Consider the following 21,283-nt stretch of genomic DNA (forward strand, 5'->3'; position numbering starts at 1 on the left):
GTGGAAAGTCCAGTTGAATTAAATGTCAGTGGAAAATAGAAGTGAGAACAGACATGATTACCACAAGCACGTAGTCTTGCCACGGCAGACTACTTGCAGTGATTGGTAATCTAGACGAGCAAGGGAACACAGATGGAAACTACAAAAATGAGCCAAGAGATAGTGAAAAAAATTATTAAAACTGGAATGTACTGAGAAGTGAAGTTGCGGAGAAAGACTGCATACAACCTTTAATGTAGATTTAACAGAGCCCAAACAGAGCTCGGAAACCTATTCACCAGTCGATTGATAGTTGAGAAGCTGTATCCAAGAGCTAAATATTCAACCCCTGGCGAGCACAACTAGGTGAGTACTTCACCTCAGGTGTACACACACACACGGGGTTCAAACGGTGAAACAAAATCATGAATACTGAGACTAGCAGTCATTGCCTGGTGGGGAGGCAGCCTAGCCCGTTACTCTCAACGGCTTCCTCACCCTTACCAACCCCACCTCAACCCCCACCCCCCTCACCCGGTCTTAAAAAAAATAACACCCGCGCCACACACCTTATGGTGTAGGCACAAGCTGTGTATCACACTAAGCCTTGTGTTGGCTAAGCCTCAAAGCCCGAAACGCTTTACGTAATAGTAGTGGCTTTAGGCATTGTACGTACTAGCTCTATCTATAAATACATCAATATTTGTGTCACCCCTTGTATGTACTTTACCTAAACAAACATTTGAATTTGAATTTGAAAATTTGAATTTGTTGTTGGGGTGAGGGGGGGGGGGCGAACTGGTGAACTTGTGGTGTTGTGGGGGGCGTGGGACGGGGGTATCCCCCCCCCCCCGTATTCTTCTCTTGCTCTCTCAGCTTTTGATCGCTGTTTCCTGTACAGTAAACGTTCCAGTGTTCTCACAACCCATAAATTGCAGGTTTACCTGGTGATGCTGTACCATGTTGGTGTACCGTGTCTTGTTTGTTATCTCTCGTGTTTGTGTTAGTGCTGAGGGGAAGTTTGTTGACACTCTGGGTTGACCTTGGTGTGTGTGTGTGTCTTCAGGTCTGGTCACGGGGAAATATTGACACGAAGATACACTACGTGATTACTGCTTAGAATAATACTTATAGTCCACCATGACTGGCCTCACACATCTGGCTGCTATCACCGGAGGTCCACACACACGTGGCTACTATCACCAGAGGTCCAGACACACGTGGCTACTATCACCAGAGGTCCAGACACACGTGGCTACTATCATGAGAGGTCCAGACACACGTGGCTACTATCATGAGAGGTCCAGACACACGTGGCTACTATCATGAGAGGTCCAGACACACGTGGCTACTATCATGAGAGGTCCAGACACACGTGGCTACTATCATGAGAGGTCCAGACACACGTGGCTACTATCATGAGAGGTCCAGACACACGTGGCTACTATCATGAGAGGTCCAGACACACGTGGCTACTATCATGAGAGGTCCAGACACACGTGGCTACTATCACCAGAGGTCCAGACACACGTGGCTACTATCATGAGAGGTCCAGACACACGTGGCTACTATCACCAGAGGTCCAGACACACGTGGCTACTATCACCAGAGGTCCAGACACACGTGGCTACTATCATGAGAGGTCCAGACACACGTGGCTACTATCACCAGAGGTCCAGACACACGTGGCAACTATCACCAAAGGTCCACACACATGTGGCTACTATCACAAGAGGTCCAGACACACATGTGGCTACAACCAGGAGACGACGCAAAGTTAATGAATCCTATATAAACTTCGGACTGCAGAAGGTTACATGATGACGTCGACAAACTATGGCTGCTAGAATTCAATCCCAACAAGTGTAATGTAATGACGAAAGTCAACCAGAAGGTATCTACACCATACGGGAGAGGCAACTAAGGGAATGATAGAGAGGCGTATCAAATGAACAAATCCACAAGGGCCGTGACGAGGCTCGAATCCTCGTCACGGCCCTTGTGGATTTGTTCAGGGGGATAACATGAGCAGCCTACGGCACGCTGGCAAACATCTCAGATGTTGCTTTATATGAATTTCGACGCGTGTTCTGTTGCAAGAGACTGGTGGTGGTTAAGGGTAGTAGGAGACCGGGCCGCGGGGATAACATTACCTGTTAAAAGACTGATGGATACACAAGGCCTCTAGTGTGGTGCTCCTGAGAGTGTTCTCTCCCTCACTCCTCTTCCGTCGGTGCTGCCCCTCCCTCACTCCTCTCCCGTCGGTGCTGCCCCTCCCTCCCTCACTCCTCTTCCGTCGGTGCTGCCCCTCCCTCACTCCTCTTCCGTCGGTGCTGCCCCTCCCTCACTCCTCTCCCGTCGGTGCTGCCCCTCCCTCACTCCTCTTCCGTCGGTGCTGCCCCTCCCTCACTCCTCTTCCGTCGGTGCTGCCCCTCCCTCACTCCTCTTCCGTCGGTGCTGCCCCTCCCTCACTCCTCTCCCGTCGGTGCTGCCCCTCCCTCACTCCTCTTCCGTCGGTGCTGCCCCTCCCTCACTCCTCTCCCGTCGGTGCTGCCCCTCCCTCACTCCTCTTCCGTCGGTGCTGCCCCTCCCTCACTCCTCTTCCGTCGGTGCTGCCCCTCCCTCACTCCTCTCCCGTCGGTGCTGCCCCTCCCTCACTCCTCTTCCGTCGGTGCTGCCCCTCCCTCACTCCTCTCCCGTCGGTGCTGTCCCTCCCTCACTCCTCTCCCGTCGGTGCTGTCCCTCCCTCACTCCTCTCCCGTCGGTGCTGTCCCTCCCTCACTCCTCTCCCGTCGGTGCTGTCCCTCCCTCACTCCTCTCCCGTCGGTGCTGTCCCTCCCTCACTCCTCTCCCGTCGGTGCTGTCCCTCCCTCACTCCTCTCCCGTCGGTGCTGTCCCTCCCTCACTCCTCTTCCGTCGGTGCTGTCCCTCCCTCACTCCTCTTCCCGCCTCCGCCCTTACCTGTCCCTGTGTGGTGTCCTGGGGGTCCCCACCGTCCTGGGGGTCCCCACCGTCCTGGGGGTCCCCACCGTCCTGGGGGTCCCCACCGTCCTGGGGGTCCCCACCGTCCTGGGGGTCACCACCGTCCTGGGGGTCACCACCGTCCTGGGGGTCCCCACCGTCCTGGGGGTCCCCACCGTCCTGGGGGTCCCCACCGTCCTGGGGGTCCCCACCGTCCTGGGGGGTCCCCACCGTCCTGGGGGTCCCCACCGTCCTGGGGGTCCCCACCGTCCTGGGGGTCCCCACCGTCCTGGGGGTCCCCACCGTCCTGGGGGTCCCCACCGTCCTGGGGGTCCCCACCGTCCTGGGGGTCCCCACCGTCCTGGGGGTCCCCACCGTCCTGGGGGTCCCCACCGTCCTGGGGGTCCCCACCGTCCTGGGGGGTCCCCACCGTCCTGGGGGGTCCCCACCGTCCTGGGGGTCCCCACCGTCCTGGGGGTCCCCACCGTCCTGGGGGTCCCCACCGTCCTGGGGGTCCCCACCGTCCTGGGGGTCCCCACCGTCCTGGGGGGTCCCTACCGTCCTGGGGGGTCCCCACCGTCCTGGGGGTCCCCACCGTCCTGGGGGTCCCCACCGTCCTGGGGGTCCCCACCGTCCTGGGGGTCACCACCATCCTGGGGGTTCCCCACCGTCCTGGGGGTCCCCACCGTCCTGGGGGTCCCCACCGTCCTGGGGGTCACCACCATCCTGGGGGTCACCACCATCCTGGGGGGTCACCACCGTCCTGGGGGTTCCCCACCGTCCTGGGGGTCCCCACCGTCCTGGGGGTCCCCCACCGTCCTGGGGGTCACCACCATCCTGGGGGTCACCACCATCCTGGGGGGTCACCACCGTCCTGGGGGTCCCCACCGTCCTGGGGGTCCGTGTGTGTGGTGTCCTGGGTGATGGGGAGTGCATCTTTATACGAGTTAGTCAGCACGGTTGGGGAGGGTTGGGGGGGGGGTAGTAAGGAAGTGTGTCGGTAGGGGGAAGGGGGAAGGTAGGGGGAAGGGGAAAGAAGGGGGAAGGGGGAAGGAAGGGGGAAGAGGGGTGGTGAAGTGGGGAAGAGCGGGGTGATGGGGAGTGTGTCTGGCCGTCTTCCTCGCTTAATTGTGCCTCTTAGAGCGAGCTTCGGCTATCGTTTCCTCCTGGACTCACCCTCAGGGATCCTGGCCGCCTTTACCGTGCGGGACAAAAATAGTTGGGTACGTTTCCTCTCACCTAATGCCGCTGTTCACCCTAGTAGTTCACCTGGTACACGAGGTTAGGCAACTGTTGTTGGAGTGCATCCTAGAGAAGGTCGGTAGTTCAACCTTAAATATATATATATATATATATATATATATATATATATATATATATATATATATATATATATATATATATATATATATATATATATATATATAATTAGACAAGGTAGAGGGAGCAGCTGTATAAAGCAGTATAAAGAGCAGTATAAAGCAGCTGTATAAAGCAGATTCGGTGGTTTGCCCGAAACGCATTGCGTAATAGTGGCTTTAGGCATTGTATGTACTAGCTCTATCTATATATCAATCCATTAATGTAACATCACTTGTATGTATATACCTTACCTGAATAAACATCTGAATCTGAATCTGAATCTGATTTGTTCTTCAAAACAAAGTGTTGAACAGCATGTTTCAAATTGCTCAAATAAATCAATAAATTTGCTTTAGCCATAAGGAAATTAAGTCATATGTGGGCAAAAATATCTGAATTAAATAATATATAAATTAAAGTTGAATTCCATTTTATTTTACTCAAATTTTAGATGCTGAGGCCGAATAATTTTGTTAAATGTGTTGATCGCAATGTATTATTGACCCCAAGATAGGAGATGTATTATTGACCCCAAGAGAGGAGATGTATTATTGACCCCAAGAGAGGAGAGGTGTTATTGACCACAAGAGAGGAAAGGTATTATTGACCCCAAGAGAGGAGATGTATTATTGACCCCAAGAGAGGAGATGTATTATTGACCCCAAGAGAGGAAAGGTATTATTGACCCCAAGAGAGGAAAGGTATTATTGACCCCAAGAGAGGAAAGGTATTATTGACCCAAGAGAGGAGATGTATTATTGACCCCAAGAGAGGAGATGTATTATTGACCCCAAGAGAGGAGATGTATTATTGACCCCAAGAGAGGAGATGTATTATTGACCCCAAGAGAGGAGAGGTATTATTGACCCCAAGAGAGGAGATGTATTATTGACCCCAAGAGAGGAAAGGTATTATTGACCCCAAGAGAGGAGAGGTATTATTGACCCCAAGAGAGGAGAGGTATTATTGACCCCAAGAGAGGAGAATAATACTTAGTGGTGACTAAGAGGGAAACACATGTTAATAATCTTGACCCGGAGAGAGATAGAGGTAAGTGGTAGGATGGTCTCTTGGTTTACCTTCTGGTAAACTTATAGAGTACCGGTGAAGGCTGTGATGAGTTATTTGGTGGGGGGGGGGGGGGTGACGAGGGGCTTGTCCAGGTGGTCCTACAGTAGTGGTGACACCACTACTGTAGTGGTGTCACCCACTACAGTAGTGGGGAATGGAACTATCAGGGGGGGGGGGAGCGCGAAGCCAATATCACTGGGAAGAGGTCGGGATAAGGTTTTGGGATGGGACGGGGAGATGAGTGGTGCCCAAGCACTTTGACGGTCGGTGGCCAACGATATGATAGTTGTGACATCAGCTGGACATGGTTGTTATTGGAAGACCAGATAGTGTGTACCGACGTTGGCATTTAGAAGCGTTAGCACTGCCTCTTCTAATGTAGGTTTTGATGTGTGTGTACTGGAGGTGTGTGGAGAGTACTGGAGGTATAGTGGAGCATAGGGTGGAGGGTGGAGCACGCTCCATGTGAGACGCTCCACCAGCTACTACACGCCCACCTTGCCCTCTGTGTCACGAGCAGCACCAACCGCTGCCACCACTGCTCAGTCACATTACTGTGGTGGCTTGTCTGACGGAGGTGTGTGGTGGCACTGCTCTCACAAGAGCTGCTCCCACTACTCTCCTCACACACCCCCATGGCACTCACGCCCCACTCAACAGTCCACCAGGAAGGGCAGTAGGCAGGTATATGAGGGCAGGTTGTGGAGTGACCGGGGAGGGTAGTGGGGATGGTAGAGGGAGGGAGTGAGGGAGGGAGGGGAAGAAGAGGGATCGATGGGTGGCGCCCGGGGAGCAGCTCTGGTCTGAGTCGTGCCAGTGAGTCACCTGCCCCTCCCTCTCACCCTCCCCCTCCCCCTCTCTCTCTGTACTCACCTACCTGTGCTGTGGGGGTTCACCTCTGCTCTTTCACCCCGCCTCTCAACTGTTAATCAATTAACTGTTACTAACTTCCCCCCCCCCCCACACACACACACCACCACCACCAGGAAGCAGCTCCGTAACAGCTGGCTAACTCCCAGGTACCTACTTACTGCTAGGTAACAGGGGCATCAGGGTGAAAGAAACTGCCAATTTTGTTTCTGCCATCACCGGGGATCGAACCCGGACCCTAGGATTACGACTCCAGAGCGCTGTCCACTTAGCTATCAGGCCCCCCACCCCCCGGTCGGCCCATGTACTCATGTTGTGCTTGTGGGGGGTTGAGCTCTGGCTCATTGGTCCCGCCTCTCAGCTGTCGATCAACTGGTGTACAGATTCCTGAGCCTACTGGGCTCTATCATATCTACATTTGAAACTGTGTATGGAGTCAGCCTCCACCACATCACTGCCTAATGCATTCCATTTGTTAACTACTCTGACACTGAAAGAAATTGTTTGTAATGTCTCTGTGGCTCATCTGGGTACTAAGTTTCCACCTGTGTCCCCTTGTTCGTGTCCCACCCGTGCTAAAGAGTTTGTCTTTGTCCACCCTGTCAATTCCTCTTGGAATTTTGTAGGTGGTTATCATGTCTCCCCTTACTCTTCTGTCTTCCAGGGACGTGAGGTTTAGGTACCGTAGCCTTTTCTCATACCTCTCAGTTCTGGGATTTGTCTGGTGGCATACCTCTGAATCTTCTCTAAATTTGTCTTGTGTTTAACTAGGTATGGACTCCAGGCTGGAGCTGCATACTCCAGGATTGGTCTGATATAAGTGGTATACAGGGTCCTGAACGATTCCATAGACAAGTTTCTAAAGACAGTTCCTATGTTGGCCAACCTAGCATATGCCGCTGATGATATTCTTTTGATGTGGGCCTCTGAGGACAGGTTCAGTGTGATATCAACCCCCCAAATCTTTTTCTCTATTTGACTCTTGCAGGATTTCACCTCCCAGATGGTACCTTTTTTTTAAGTAAAGAGGAAGGAGAGGCATAGGTGAAGGGAAGTATAGAAGTGGGAAGTACAGTGAGAGGTATGAAAGCAGGCGGGCTGTCCGCCTTGCTGACACGATGTGTGGGTGTTGGCAGCTAAGCTAAGCTGGCTCCCTCTTGTCAGGGAGCTGTGAGTGTGTGAGAGGTTCTTCACATGTGTTTCACCATATCTGGATGTCTATTGATGAATACTGTGTAGCATTCATATATACATACATGGTACATGTATGTATACATGAATATACATATATGTACATACATGGTACATACATGTATATACATACATGGTGCCTTCTGCTCCCTTCGCCTAATTTCATGACTACACTTTCCTGAATTAAACTTTAGTAGCCATTTTCTAGACCATTCCTCCAGTTTGTCCAGGTCATCCTATAGTCTCTGTCTATCATCATCTGTCTTGATTCTTCTCATAATTTTTCCATCATCAACAAACATTGAGAGGAATGAGTCTATACCCTCTGGAAGATCGTTTACATATATCAGAAACAGGATGGGTCCAAGTACAGAGCCCTGTGGGACTCCGCTGGTGACATCTCGCCACTCCGATGTCTCCCCCTCACAGTTACTGTTGTTGTTTTTAGATTCAGCTTCTCAGAACAAAAAGTTCCAAGTAGTACGGGTTATTGTTAGCCCGTAGTGGACTTACCTGGTAGAGGAGCGGGGCTGTAACAGAGTTACTCATCGTTTCCTGTTGCTTACATACTGTCTTATTCACTGGAGCACCTTACCTTTTACTCCCGCCTGTTTCTCCGACTTTTGTAACAGCCTTTTATGGGGTACTGTGTCAAAAGCTTTCTGACAGTCCAAGAAAGTGCAGTCTGCCCACCCTTCTCTTTCTTGTCTAATTTTTGTCGCTTAGTCATATAATTCTATTAGGCCTGTGAGGCACGATTTACCATCCCTGAACCCATGCTGGTGGTGTGTTGCAAAGCTATTTCCCTCCAGATGTTCTACGAGCCTTTTTGTCACGATCTTCTCCATCACCTTAATGGTATGCAAGTTAGGGAAACTGGCCTGTAGTTCATTTGTGTGTACTTACTTATTTGTGCTTGCGGGGGTTGAGCTCTGGCTCTTTGGTCTCCCCTCTTAACTCTCAATCAACTGGTGTACAGGTTCCTGAGCCTATTGGGCTCTATCATATCTACACTTGAAACTGTGTATGGAGTCAGCCTCCACCACATAACTTCCTAATGCATTCCATTTGTTAACCACTCTGACACTAAAAAAGTTATTTCTAATATCTCTGTGGCTCATTTGGGCACTCAATTTCCACCTGTGTCCCCTGGTGCATGTTCCCCTTGTGTTAAATAGCCTGTTTTATCTACCCTATCAATTTTACACGGGTGAGTACATGAGACTGGGGCTTGTCACTCATGTTAGCAGGCTTACACAGGTGAGTACAGGAGACGGGGGCTTGTCACTCATGGTAGCAGGTTTACACCTTTCCCTTCCCCATAACTCATGTCTTACGCCACTAGTTTTTGTCCCCTGTGACGTGATCTGCCTGTCGGTTTACAACCAAGTCCCCCAAATACTGCTAGGTGAACAGGGACGAACAATTAAGGATCTCCGATTAAGGTGCTCGGACAGCCCTTCCTGTCCAGGGCTCGAACCCTGGCAAAATCGGAAGTGAGGTGTGGGTTGAGGTTGGTAGCTATGGGCCACAGCCTTCCCTGGTCCACTTCCCCAAGTCTGTCCTCGCAGCTCGAGGAGTTCCTCGGCTTGAGGAGGAGCCTCGGGCCATTTATTTCCACCTTTGACAGTTTTATGCATATTTTTAGTCTGGGGTTACCACGCCGGTACTGCGTACTCCATAATACTTTGCCAGCCTTAAGTATATACACAGCCCTCTTGTCTTACCTGAATTTAATATATATATTTTTATAATTTTTTCTCGAGAAGGAGGAGTTTATTGAGCAGTTTTACTCATCCTGTGAGTGAACACAGCACGTTAATAGTATTTACAGCTGAAAAGTAGCTGTGTCTTAACTCTATTTTCGGAGAGTTTAGAAATGGAGTGGGGAGTGTTGAGAGATTAGTTACCTGCCATGAGTGACCATTCATGTCAGCCTTGTGGTGCCCGCACATAGTTCTGGGTTTACAGTCATTGTTCTGGACACCAGTGGTCGGTGCCCCCGAGTGTGTGTGTGTGGTGTGAGCCCTGGTGTGTTGGTCAATGGTGTAGTGTGCTACTCTGCCACTACACCCGCCACTCCTAGTTCAAGTTCTCCTTGTTACATGCTGCTTTAAAGTGTCTGTAACAAGTTGTGTGGAATATTTTATTTTTATATAACTTTCTTAATTTATTATTGATTTATCGTAAGTGATGAAGAGAGATGACAAAATAGCTTTATAACTGTTGAAGTATTTGTCAACACAGTGTGTTGGGGGGGGTCCAGCACTCTCTCCTCACCTCATTCTACCTTATTATTCCTGTAGTTTATTTTGGCCTTGTATAATTATATTTCTGTAAGCTTCAAACATACTGTCTCTGTGAACCTTAACATTATTAATCATTAATTGCTCAAAAAGAAAAGGGGTTTGATTTAATTAGGAGCAGTTTTAGTTTAATTAAGAGTTGAATTCTGTAGTTTATTGCGACATTGCTAAAAGGGTCTTTCCGTTTGGTTAGGTTAATGGTGGGCGAGTATTTGTGTCGCCATCAGTAATTATGTCCAGAAGTGAGTCCCACCAATCAGGAATCCCGGTGTGGGTAGTGAGACATCTGGTCATCACGGAGAGGAGCGTGACTGGCTGGTCCAGGGGGCGCCTCTCCCGCCAGCCACATTGTGGTGACTGTCTTGGCAAGAGGAAGACATGTGGCTTTAGCGCCTGTGTCTACAAGCTGCTTGCCAGAGCGCGGGCGTGCGGCAGGTCTTGGTACAAGGGCGGGAGGACGCCAAGATGACGGCGACCGTCCCAAGGAATCGTACCAATCGTCCCAAGGACCGTCCCAGGATCTTCATACATTGCGGGAAGCGGTGGTATGAAGAATGGAATTGAACTGTCAAGGGAAGTCGCCAAGCCATTACGACTATATAGCACTCGGAAGGGGTCAGGATTAGGATTCGGGAAGGGAAGGAATGGTGCCCAACCACTTGGACGGTCGGGGATTGAACACCGACCTGCATGAACCGAGCCCATCGCTCTACCGTCCAGTCCAAGTGGTTGGAGACGGTGGTATGAAGAACCGAGGTGTGAGCTGAACTAACTGGGCAAGCCGCGCTGGGTCTAACTTATCACATGGACTAATGTCCAGTGAACCGTAGCACTTGAGTGGAAAATAAGTCTACTTAAAGCAAATGCTAAATACTTGTAGCGGTCCCATGGAGGTGTTGTGGCGAGAGGCTGCAGGTGTTAGGGATCTCCAGGTGGTAATAGTGGCACTAACTGTGCTCTGAGGAGACAACCTCATTATAACTGCATATTAGTAACGGTACAGCGGCCAAACTGAGCAGCGTCACAATAATATGCGGGTCTTCTTGCGTCGTCCTTGGTGTAGTTGGTGGCGGGAACACGACTAGCAGCAGGTGTGGCGTGGCGTGGCGTGGCGTGGCGTGGTCCAGACACTTGGACTGGACGGTAGAGCGACGGTAGAGCTTCTTTCAGGTGGGCGTACCATCCCCGACCGTCCAAGTGGCTGGGCACCATTCCTCTCCTCCGTCCCATCCCAAATCCTTATCCCTATATCCCTTCCAAGTGTTATACGGTCGTAATGACTTAATATTTTCTGGTGATAATTAGCTTACCGTATCTTGTAGTATGACGTGATAATGTTGTACACTTACTACTGAGGCTACAGGGAGTGTGCTGCTCATACCAGCCGGGGAGCAGCTCCGGCACGTACTAACCTAGTTGTGCTTGCGGGGGTTGAGCTCTGGCTCATTGGTCCCGCCTCTCAACCATCAATCAACTGTTGTACAGGTTCCTGAGCCTATTGGGCTCTATCATATCTACACTTGAAACTGTGTAGGGAGTCAGCCTCCACCACATTGCTTCCTAATGCATTCCATTTGTCAACCACTCTGACACTAAAAAAGTTCTTTCTAATATCTCTGTGGCTCATTTGGGCACTCAGTTTCCACCTGTGTCCCCTAGTGCGTGTGCCCCTTGTGTGTGTGTGTGTGTGTGTGTGTGTGTGTGTGTGTGTGTGTGTGTGTGTGTGTGTGTGTGTGTGTGTGTACTCACCTAATTGTACTCACCTAATTGTGCTTGCGGGGGTTGAGCTTTGGCTCTTTGGTCCCGCCTCTCAACTGTCAATCAACTGGTGTACAGATTCCTGAGCCTACTGGGCTCTATCATATCTACATTTGAAACTGTGTATGGAGTCAGCCTCCACCACATCACTTGTGTGATGTGGTGGAGGCTCACACACATCACGCGTGTGTGTGTGTGTGTGTGTGTGTGTGTGTGTGTGTGTGTGTGTGTGTCCTGGTGAGTGAGTCGGCCTCCTCCCCCACACCCCCGGAATAGGCCTAATAATGTTGGGAGGGCAGCCCAGAATATCTAGCCAGGATGTTGGTGATCGTCTTCCCGTGTGAGCGGGAAGCATTAACGAGGGAACCGTTGCCGGGATGATTATCCCAGGGTGTAAGTGGGTGGGGGGGGGGAGGGCGAGGGTTGAGATGAAGGCTGCCACTTGTGTGCTGGGAGAGATTAGTGAGTGTTGTAGGTAAGGAGCATCTTAGGAAGGGAGAGCAACTGTGTAAGAGGGATAGTCTTAGCGGGAAGTGAGGGGTTGTGAGTTAAGGGTGGGGGTAGCTGGAGTGGCGGGGGTGAGTGAGTGTGAGAGATAGATAGTTAGATATATATTACCTAAGTGTAGTTACAGGATGAGAGCTACGCTCGTGGTGTCCCGTCTTCCCAGCACTCTTTGTCATATAACGCTTCGACACTACTGGCAGTTTTGGCCTCCACCACCACCACCAACTCGCCTAACGTCTGTTTACAATGTTGGAGCAGTAGGTGCGTGTGACATTGGTGGGAGTGAGACAGCGACGTAAATGTGCCAGCATTACAATTTACAGCTGGACGTCTCTCTGGGTAAATGTGTTAGACTTGCCGGGTGTTGGCATTGTGGGCTTGTCGCTCTCAGTCAACGCGTCAGACAGAGAGAGAGATAATTGCCAATAGATGGGACTCAATCATTATCAATAACAAGGTACACAAATGGTTGCCATAACTGCCATAACGGTGTTGCCATGCGCATAACGCCGCCCCGGGGCCGCCAGCACGTACCCAGTGTTTTTCTACCGTCAAAACAGGAAATACGACGCTACACCGATTTTCCCCCTGACCGTCACGCCTCCCCAGCTGGGCTGTAGACGTTGTGTACCACCACCACCTGTTCCCTCGTGTCGGCCATCATGGGTGTACGTGTGTAGGTGTAGGTGTATGTGTTGGTGCGTAGGTGTAAATGTGTTGGTGTGTAGGTGCTGGTGTGTAGGTGCTGGTGTAGGCAGGTGTGCCTGACACGAGGGCCGTGTTGGTCGCCGTGGACAAGGTGTGCTGCTAGATGCTCGCTGCTGCGCCCCAACTGTTATTAATAATTTAATAATTCATTGCGTCAGGGAACAGGAAGTTAGGTTATATATACAGTACATGTTAGGCTTATACCGAGGTCACCCCCCCCCCTCCCCCTAGGGAATTACTGACCCCGCCCACGATGCAACTCTACAACAAGCTAGCTGCTGGGTACCTGTTTACTGCTAGGTGGACAGAGGCATGGGGTGGAACGAAAAGCGCCCAACTATGTCTGTGCCGCCCGGGACTCGAACCCGGAATTGTGGATTTTGGGTCGAGAACCAACCTGACTGTACCACGGGGACCCTCGGTAGTTTAGTGCTATAGGTTAATATATTAATATTTTATATGTTAATATTTTGTTTTAGTATATTAATATTATCTATGTTAATATGATTCTGTTGAAGAGGTTAGGAAGAGGAGTATGGGCGGGAGGCGCCGGGCGGTGCTAGAGACCGTACAGGATATCTTGAGGTTATCTTGAGATAATTTCGGGGCTTAGTGTCCCTGCGGCCCGGTCCTCGACCAGGCCTCCACCCCCAGGAAGCAGCCCGTGACAACTGACTAACTCCCAGGTACCTATTTACTGCTAGGTAACAGGGGCATCAGGGTGAAAGAAACTCTGCCCATTGTTTCTCTCCGGCGTCCGGGATCGAACCCGGGACCACAGGATCACGCGTCCAGTGTTGTGTCCGCTCAGCCAGCGGCTCCCACCGCTAACAGGTTGACCAAGCTTCCCACCTGCCACTCATTACGCTGCTTGATTGACTGCGTTCACACTGTCAAAGTTGTGAAAGTGTTGTATAACAGCAAGGTCTAACAAAGTGTTGTATAACAGCAAGGTCTAACAAAGTGTTGTATAACAGCAAGGTCTAACAAAGTGTTGTATAACAGCAAGGTCTAACAAAGTGTTGTATAACAGCAAGGTCTAACAAAGTGTTGTATAACAGCAAGGTCTAACAAAGTGTTGTATAACAGCAAGGTCTAACAAAGTGTTGTATAACAGCAAGGTCTAACAAAGTGTTGTATAACAGCAAGGTCTAACAAAGTGTTGTATAACAGCAAGGTCTAACAAAGTGTTGTATAACAGCAAGGTCTAACAAAGTGTTCTATAACAACAAGGTCTAACAGTAATTATCTGGAGAAAGCACTAAGCCATTACAATTGCATAGTACTTGGAACCGATAATGATTTGGGATGGAACGGGGGGGAGGGTAAGGTATGGTGCCTAACCACTTGAACGGTCGGGGATTGAACGCCGACCTGCATCAAACGAGACCGTCCACATCAAGTGCCTATAAGGTGTTCCGGAATGATTGCTTCCAAATCATAAGTATTGTGTTTTCTTTCTGAAGTGGGAGTTGACTATTGTATGTGGTTCCCTCTATGATTGCTGGTCTTTAAAGTACTGGTATTTGCACCTACTTATTTGTACACACGATCAGTACCCAATGTTTCACATTGTAATTTACAATTTTGAGTACAAGTTCTTGCGTCATATAATGTTTAGTGTTTTGTTTGAGTGTGTTAATGTTTAGGCCGACCTCCACCCCCCCCCCCACCCCACTGTAACCTGCATTTTGTCACAATAAACATTATGTAATGTATAAACAAATCCACAAGGGGCCGTGACGAGGATTCGAACCTGCGTCCGGAAGCATCCCAGACACTGCCTTAATCGACTGAGCTACGACCTACCTTGAGGTGCTTCACAGGGTTAACACAGGGTTAACGACAGGGTTAAAAGAGTTGAAACCGAAGTTCTACTGAACTTACTGGATCCCGTAGCCTCTCCAAGGCACAAACCAGGGTTTTACACAACTCCCCCCTGCACCCGAGCTATGTCAATAGGCCGTTCTCCCTCTTCGCCCTTAATGTATATTATGTATATGTAATGTATATTTCCGTGTCATAGTTGGTCTTTGTTACGGTGACGCCTGCCAGCATGTGTCTGGGCGTGGACGACAATTATAAATGAGACTTTGTTGTGTGTGTTTCCTGACTTTAAATATTGTTGGCGGATACCAATGTTGTTGTTTGTGTTAGTTGAGTGTTTCTCTTTGGTGTTACCTGTGGTCCAGGTGTGGGGGGTGTCCCGGGTGTTACCTGTGGTCCAGGTGTGGGGGTGTCCCGGGTGTTACCTGTGGTCCAGGTGTAGGTGTGTCCCGGGTGTTACCTGTGGTCCAGGTGTGGGGGTGTCCCGGGTGTTACCTGTGGTCCAGGTGTGGGGGTGTCCCGGGTGTTACCTGTGGTCCAGGTGTGGGGGTGTCCCGGGTGTTACCTGTGGTGCAGGTGTGGGGGTGTCCCGGGTGTTACCTGTGGTCCAGGTGTAGGTGTGTCCCGGGTGTTACCTGTGGTCCAGGTGTGGGGGTGTCCCGGGTGTGTTACCTGTGGTCCAGGTGTGGGGGTGTCCCGGGTGTTACCTGTGGTGCAGGTGTGGGGGTGTCCCGGGTGTTACCTGTGGTCCAGGTGTGGGTGTGTCCCGGGTGTTACCTGTGGTGCAGGTGTAGGGGTGTCCCGGGTGTTACCTGTGGTCCAGGTGTGGGGGTGTCCCGGGTGTGTTACCTGTGGTCCAGGTGTGGGGGTGTCCCTGGTGTCTTACCTGTGGTCCAGGTGTGGGGGTGTCCCGGGTGTTACCTGTGGTCCAGGTGTGGGGGTGTCCCGGGTGTTACCTGTGGTCCAGGTGTGGGGGTGTCCCGGGTGTTACCTGTGGTCCAGGTGTAGGTGTGTCCCGGGTGTTACCTGTGGTGCAGGTGTGGGGGTGTCCCGGGTGTTACCTGTGGTCCAGGTGTGGGGGTGTCCCGGGTGTTACCTGTGGTGCAGGTGTAGGGGTGTCCCGGGTGTTACCTGTGGTCCAGGTGTGGGGGTGTCCCGGGTGTGTTACCTGTGGTCCAGGTGTGGGGGTGTCCCGGGTGTTACCTGTGGTCCAGGTGTGGGGGTGTCCCGGGTGTTACCTGTGGTCCAGGTGTGGTGGTGTCCCGGGTGTTACCTGTGGTCCAGGTGTGGGGGTGTCCCGGATGTTACCTGTGGTCGAGGTGTGGGGGTGTCCCGGGTGTTACCTGTGGTCCAGGTGTGGGGGTGTCCCGGGTGTTACCTGTGGTCCAGGTGTGGGGGTGTCCCGGGTGTTACCTGTGGTCCAAGTGTGGGGGTGTCCCTGGTGTCTTACCTGTGGTGCAGGTGTAGGTGTGTCCCAGGTGTGGAGGCTGGAGGACGCTCTCACCTCACCAACATTAGTATTGTATTGTTAATACAATTTGTATTATTATTAACTGCATCGATATTGTATGTGATTTAGTGCAATTAGTGATTGGAGTTTTTTTTGTATTGTGTATTGCAAATATTGTATTTTAAACCACATCTTTATTGTGATTTTGTGTATTATTGTTTTTGGTGTATATTTTATGTGTTTGCTTTATTTACTTTGCTATGTTCGTTTGTTTATTTTGTTGCATAGTGTTGTAGTGAGGGTTATGTTGTGTGTTGAGACTGATGTTCACTCTCCCCTTGACAGGATGTGCGACACTACTAGCTGAAGGCGCGCAGTGAGCCATGCAGGGTAAGTGTGTCCCTCTCTGGTCCTCTACTGTCCCGGACCCGTCCACACTCACGCTGGCCCGACCCGTCCACACCCTCCAGCCTAGTTCAATACCACTACTGCAGCTGTAGCAGCAGACTGCTCCCGTGCTGGGTGGAGCAGCAGGAGCAGCAAGGTTGACGGTGTGTTGTATAAGGAGTCACTGGAGACGGGTGGGAAGACAGGATAGAGTGGCAGGAGTGGACGGAGCCAACACCACAAAATGAACGGTACAGGTGCACAGGGTTGCAGGTGCACGGGGGTACAGGTGCACGGGGGTGCAGGGGAGCTAGTCAAGAGGGCTCCGGCCTGGCACCTGAGGTGTGCACCCCAACACCACACTAACAACTACGGTGGCCTGAGTGGCTGGCTTCAGTGTAGGTAAGGATGAAGCCAGAGGAGACGCTGGTGGGGGTCCCCTAGCGACTCCGAAGTTCTTTCCATCCAGCGGCCGACCCCAAAGACGTGTTCATCACTATGACGATGTTGTTCATTCGGTTCGTGGCCCATACAGTCCGGGTGAATGGAATGCTGTTCATTCATAATGGGAATTTTCTCACATATAAACTATTATTATTATATATTAGTATATGGTGCACATTTAGGTGTAGGTTAGGTTAGGTGTTTAGGTTTTGTTGGCAATTGTTGGTATTTGTAGTGCGCTGGTGAACGATTTAAAGAGGAACGATTCGAACTCGAGTTCGAAGAGAGTTTAACAATTTTGAACGGCATCTCCTACGAGTCGTACAGCCTGTCCTTATCACCAGAGGTCAGTATTCGGTTCCCTGCAGCCGTCACACCGCCGGGTTTATGAGTGATAAATGCTTAACACACGACGCGCACGTGACGACGTCCGAACACTTCCTGAACACTGCCTCACTGACGACGTCCGAACACTTCCTGAACACTGCCTCACTGACGACGTCCGAACACTTCCTGAACACTGCCTCACTGACGACGTCCGAACACTTCCTCAACACTGCCTCACTGACGACGTCCGAACACTTCCTCAACACTGCCTCACTGACGACGTCCGAACACTTCCTCAACACTGCCTCACTGACGACGTCCGAACACTTCCTGAACACTGCCTCACTGACGACGTCCGAACACTTCCTCAACACTGCCTCACTGACGACGTCCGAACACTTCCTGAACACTGCCTCACTGACGACGTCCGAACACTTCCTCAACACTGCCTCACTGACGACGTCCGAACACTTCCTCAACACTGCCTCACTGACGACGTCCGAACACTTCCTCAACACTGCCTCACTGACGACGTCCGAACACTTCCTCAACACTGCCTCACTGACGACGTCCGAACACTTCCTCAACACTGCCTCACTGACGACGTCCGAACACTTCCTCAACACTGCCTCACTGACGACGTCCGAACACTTCCTCAACACTGCCTCACTGACGACGTCCGAACACTTCCTCAACACTGCCTCACTGACGACGTCCGAACACTTCCTCAACACTGCCTCACTGACGACGTCCGAACACTTCCTCAACACTGCCTCACTGACGACGTCCGAACACTTCCTCAACACTGCCTCACTGACGACGTCCGAACACTTCCTCAACACTGCCTCACTGACGACGTCCGAACACTTCCTGAACACTGCCTCACTGACGACGTCCGAACACTTCCTCAACACTGCCTCACTGACGACGTCCGAACACTTCCTCAACACTGCCTCACTGACGACGTCCGAACACTTCCTCAACACTGCCTCACTGACGACGTCCGAACACTTCCTCAACACTGCCTCACTGACGACGTCCGAACACTTCCTCAACACTGCCTCACTGACGACGTCCGAACACTTCCTCAACACTGCCTCACTGACGACGTCCGAACACTTCCTCAACACTGCCTCACTGACGACGTCAGATCGAATCCCTGCTTCATAAAGCTTTCTCCCCCTCCCCCCCCCTTCCCCTACGTACTACAAATACACACATTTGTCAACAGAACCTAAACATCTAACCTACGACTAAATATGCAAATATTTAATAATATTAGTTTATATTTGAGAAACTGTCTTTTTAATACACACTGTGTTAACATTGATGACTGCATTACCAAACCCGGCCTGGGACCAGCCTTGCCTTGGGAGTTTGGTCCAACAGACTATTGTCTGGGCCCACTTTCTTAAGAGAGGGGGTCAGCCGCTGGATGGAATGAACATAGTCGGTGGACAGATTAGTGTGTTTGTCTCATTCACAAATGGTGGGGGCTGGAGGAGGCTGGAATATTGAGCATTTAGCCTTGGTTTATGGGTAGGAGTTTTGACCATGAGTGTCATACATGTTGTTGTTGTTGTAGTGAGGAAGTGTGGGGGTGAGTCACTAAGCGGGACTCACTCAGATGGAAGTGTGAGTAAGGTGGGGTAGAGACCGTGGGTCACCCTCACCCATGGCGTACTCATAACACGAGGGAGGAGAGTGTGAGTGTGTCAAGGTGGATGAAGTTGAGTGAGTGAGTGAGGAGTACAAGTTAGGGTGAGTCAGGGAGTGGGTGACATTCGGGAAGTGAGTGAGGATGAGTCACGTGGCCTTCCTCCCGGGAGTCACACCACATTCATGTAAACAAAAACATTTAAGACCGCACGCGCTTGTGTTCCCAGTAGACTCATTCCCATACTCATACTCATTCCCAGTAGGCTCAGGCATCTGTACAGCAGTTGATTGACAGTTGAGGGGCGGGACCAAAGAGCCAGAGCTCAACCCCCGCAAGCACAGTTAGGTGAGTACTGGCCGCAGTACTCGCAGTGTTCAAGAGATCAACGACCGGGCCGCGGGGTCGCTAAGCCCCGAAAACACCTCAAGGTAACCTGATCACCCCCCCCCCCCCACACACACACAGCCTTGGCTCTCACGCTCAGCACACGCGCACACACTGAGCACACACACCGCGCGCGTGTGCACACACACTCACGCGGTCTTAAATGTTTTTGTTTACATGAGTGTGGTGTGACTCGCGGGAGGAAGGCCACGTGACTCATCCTCACTCACTTCCCGAGTGTCACCCACTCCCTGACTCACCTTAACTTGTACTCCTTACTCACTCGCTCAACTTCATGCACCGTGACACACTCACACAGTCCCCAGTTATGCCCCTTATGTGTAGTGGAAGCTTGTTGAACAGTCCTGGGCCTCTGATGTTGATAGTTCTCTCTCAGAGTACCTGTTGCACCTCTGCTCTTCAACGGGGGTATTCTGCACATCCTGCCATGCCTTCTCTGCTCATGTGCTGTTATTTCTGTGTGCAGGTTTGGGACCAGCCCCTCTACTATTTTCCACGTATAAATTATTATGTATCTCTCCCGCCTGCGCTCAAGAAAATACAGATTTAGGCTCTTTAGTCGGTCCCAGTAGTTTAGATGTTTTACTGAGTGGATTCTAGCAGTAAAGGGTCTCTGCACGCTCTACAGGTCAGCAATTTCTCCAGCTTTGAAAGGGGCTGTCATTGTGCAGCAGTACTCCACTCTAGAGAGCACAAGCGTCTTGAAAAGTATCATCATCGGTATAGCATCTCTAGTGTGAAAGGTTCTTGTTATCCAACCTGCCATTTTTCTTGCAGATGTGACGGCTACTTTATTGTGTTCTTTAAAGGTAAGGTCTTCCGACATGAGTACACCCAAATCCTTATCGTTCTATGGTATGATTTGACTGCGTTTTGTACGTAGTTTCCGTGTTTATATCTTATTTTTTTCCGTAGCGCATGAGCTGGAACTTATCTTCGTTAAACACCATATTATTTTCTATAGCCCATAGAAAGGCCTAATTTACGTCTGATTGGAGGTTTGCCGTGTCCTCTATGTTGTCCATTCTCATGAAAATCCTAGTGTCATCTGCAAAGGATGATACAGTACTATAGATTGTGTCCTTGTCTATGTCCGATATGAGGATGAGAAAAAGTACTGGAGCACGCACAGTACCCTGGGGGACTGAGCTCTTCACGGTTGATGGTCCGGATTTTATTTTGTTGACTATTGCACATTGGGTTCTGTTAGTCAGGAAATTGTAGATCCATCTGCCTATTTTTCCGGTAATTCCTTTTGAACACATTTTGTGTACAATAACACCATGGTCACATTTATCGAAGGCTTTTGCGAAATCTGTGTAAATTACATCAGCGTTTTGTTTGTCTTCTGTGGCATCTAGTGCCATGGCATAGTGGTCCAGCAACTGCGACAGGCAAGAGCGCCCTGTTCTGAAACCATGTTGTCCGGGGTTATGGAGATGCTGTTATTCCATGTATTTTGTGATGTTTCTTAGCGCACTCTCGAAGATTTTTATGGTGTGTGATGTTAGTGTTATCGGCCTGTAATTTTTTTACTGCCTTATTACCTCCTTTATGGAGTGGTGCTATCTCTGCTGTTTTTAGTATGTCAGGGATAACGCCAGTATCTAGGCTTTGTCTCCAAAGAATGTGAAGGGCCTGTGATAGTGTTTTTTTTAACAGTTCTTGATGAATATGGAGTTCCAAGAATCAGGGCCTGGTGCAGAGTGCATAGGCATACTGTTTATGGCTTCTTCAAAAAGCATGGGGATAGGGTGACGTCTGATATATGATTTGATGTTGGTATCATATCCATGAAAAATTCATTTGGGTTATCAATCTTTAGTGTGTTTAGTGGCTCGCTGAAAGCAGAGTCGTACTGCGTCCTCAGTAACTCGCTCATTTCTTTGTTGTCATCTGTGAAAGTTCCGTCTACCTTTAGCAGGGGCCCGATACTAGATGTGGTTTTTGATCTTGATTTTGCATAGGAGAAAAACCACCTCGGGTCACCTTGCTTGAGTGCGGGGGTGCAGGAGTGCGCGAGAGTGCGGGGGTGCAGGAGTGCGCGGGGGTGCAGGAGTGCGCGGGGGT

General features: G+C 50.6%; 1 protein-coding gene across 12 annotated transcripts in view; it reads left to right on the forward strand.

Moving 5' to 3' along the window:
- The window catches only part of LOC123757946 (ras-specific guanine nucleotide-releasing factor RalGPS1), a 144,029-nt gene that overhangs the window by 20,525 nt on the left and 102,221 nt on the right, over nucleotides 1–21,283 (forward strand). For 5 of the 12 annotated variants that reach the window (XM_069338758.1, XM_045741927.2, XM_069338760.1 and 2 more), the window contains one exon: nucleotides 16,336–16,380. Coding sequence is in view for 6 of the 12 variants with exons in the window: in XM_069338757.1 (XP_069194858.1) it covers nucleotides 16,622–16,779 (158 nt within the window). In the remaining 6 variants the exon portion in view is untranslated. Of the gene's footprint in view, nucleotides 1–16,335; nucleotides 16,780–21,283 lie in introns of those variants that run through there. The other 7 variants (XR_011231017.1, XM_069338759.1, XM_069338756.1 and 4 more) reach the window with 4 other exon arrangements.

Source organism: Procambarus clarkii, chromosome 40 (assembly GCF_040958095.1).
Source record: "Procambarus clarkii isolate CNS0578487 chromosome 40, FALCON_Pclarkii_2.0, whole genome shotgun sequence".
Classification (NCBI taxonomy): Eukaryota; Metazoa; Arthropoda; class Malacostraca; order Decapoda; family Cambaridae; genus Procambarus; species Procambarus clarkii.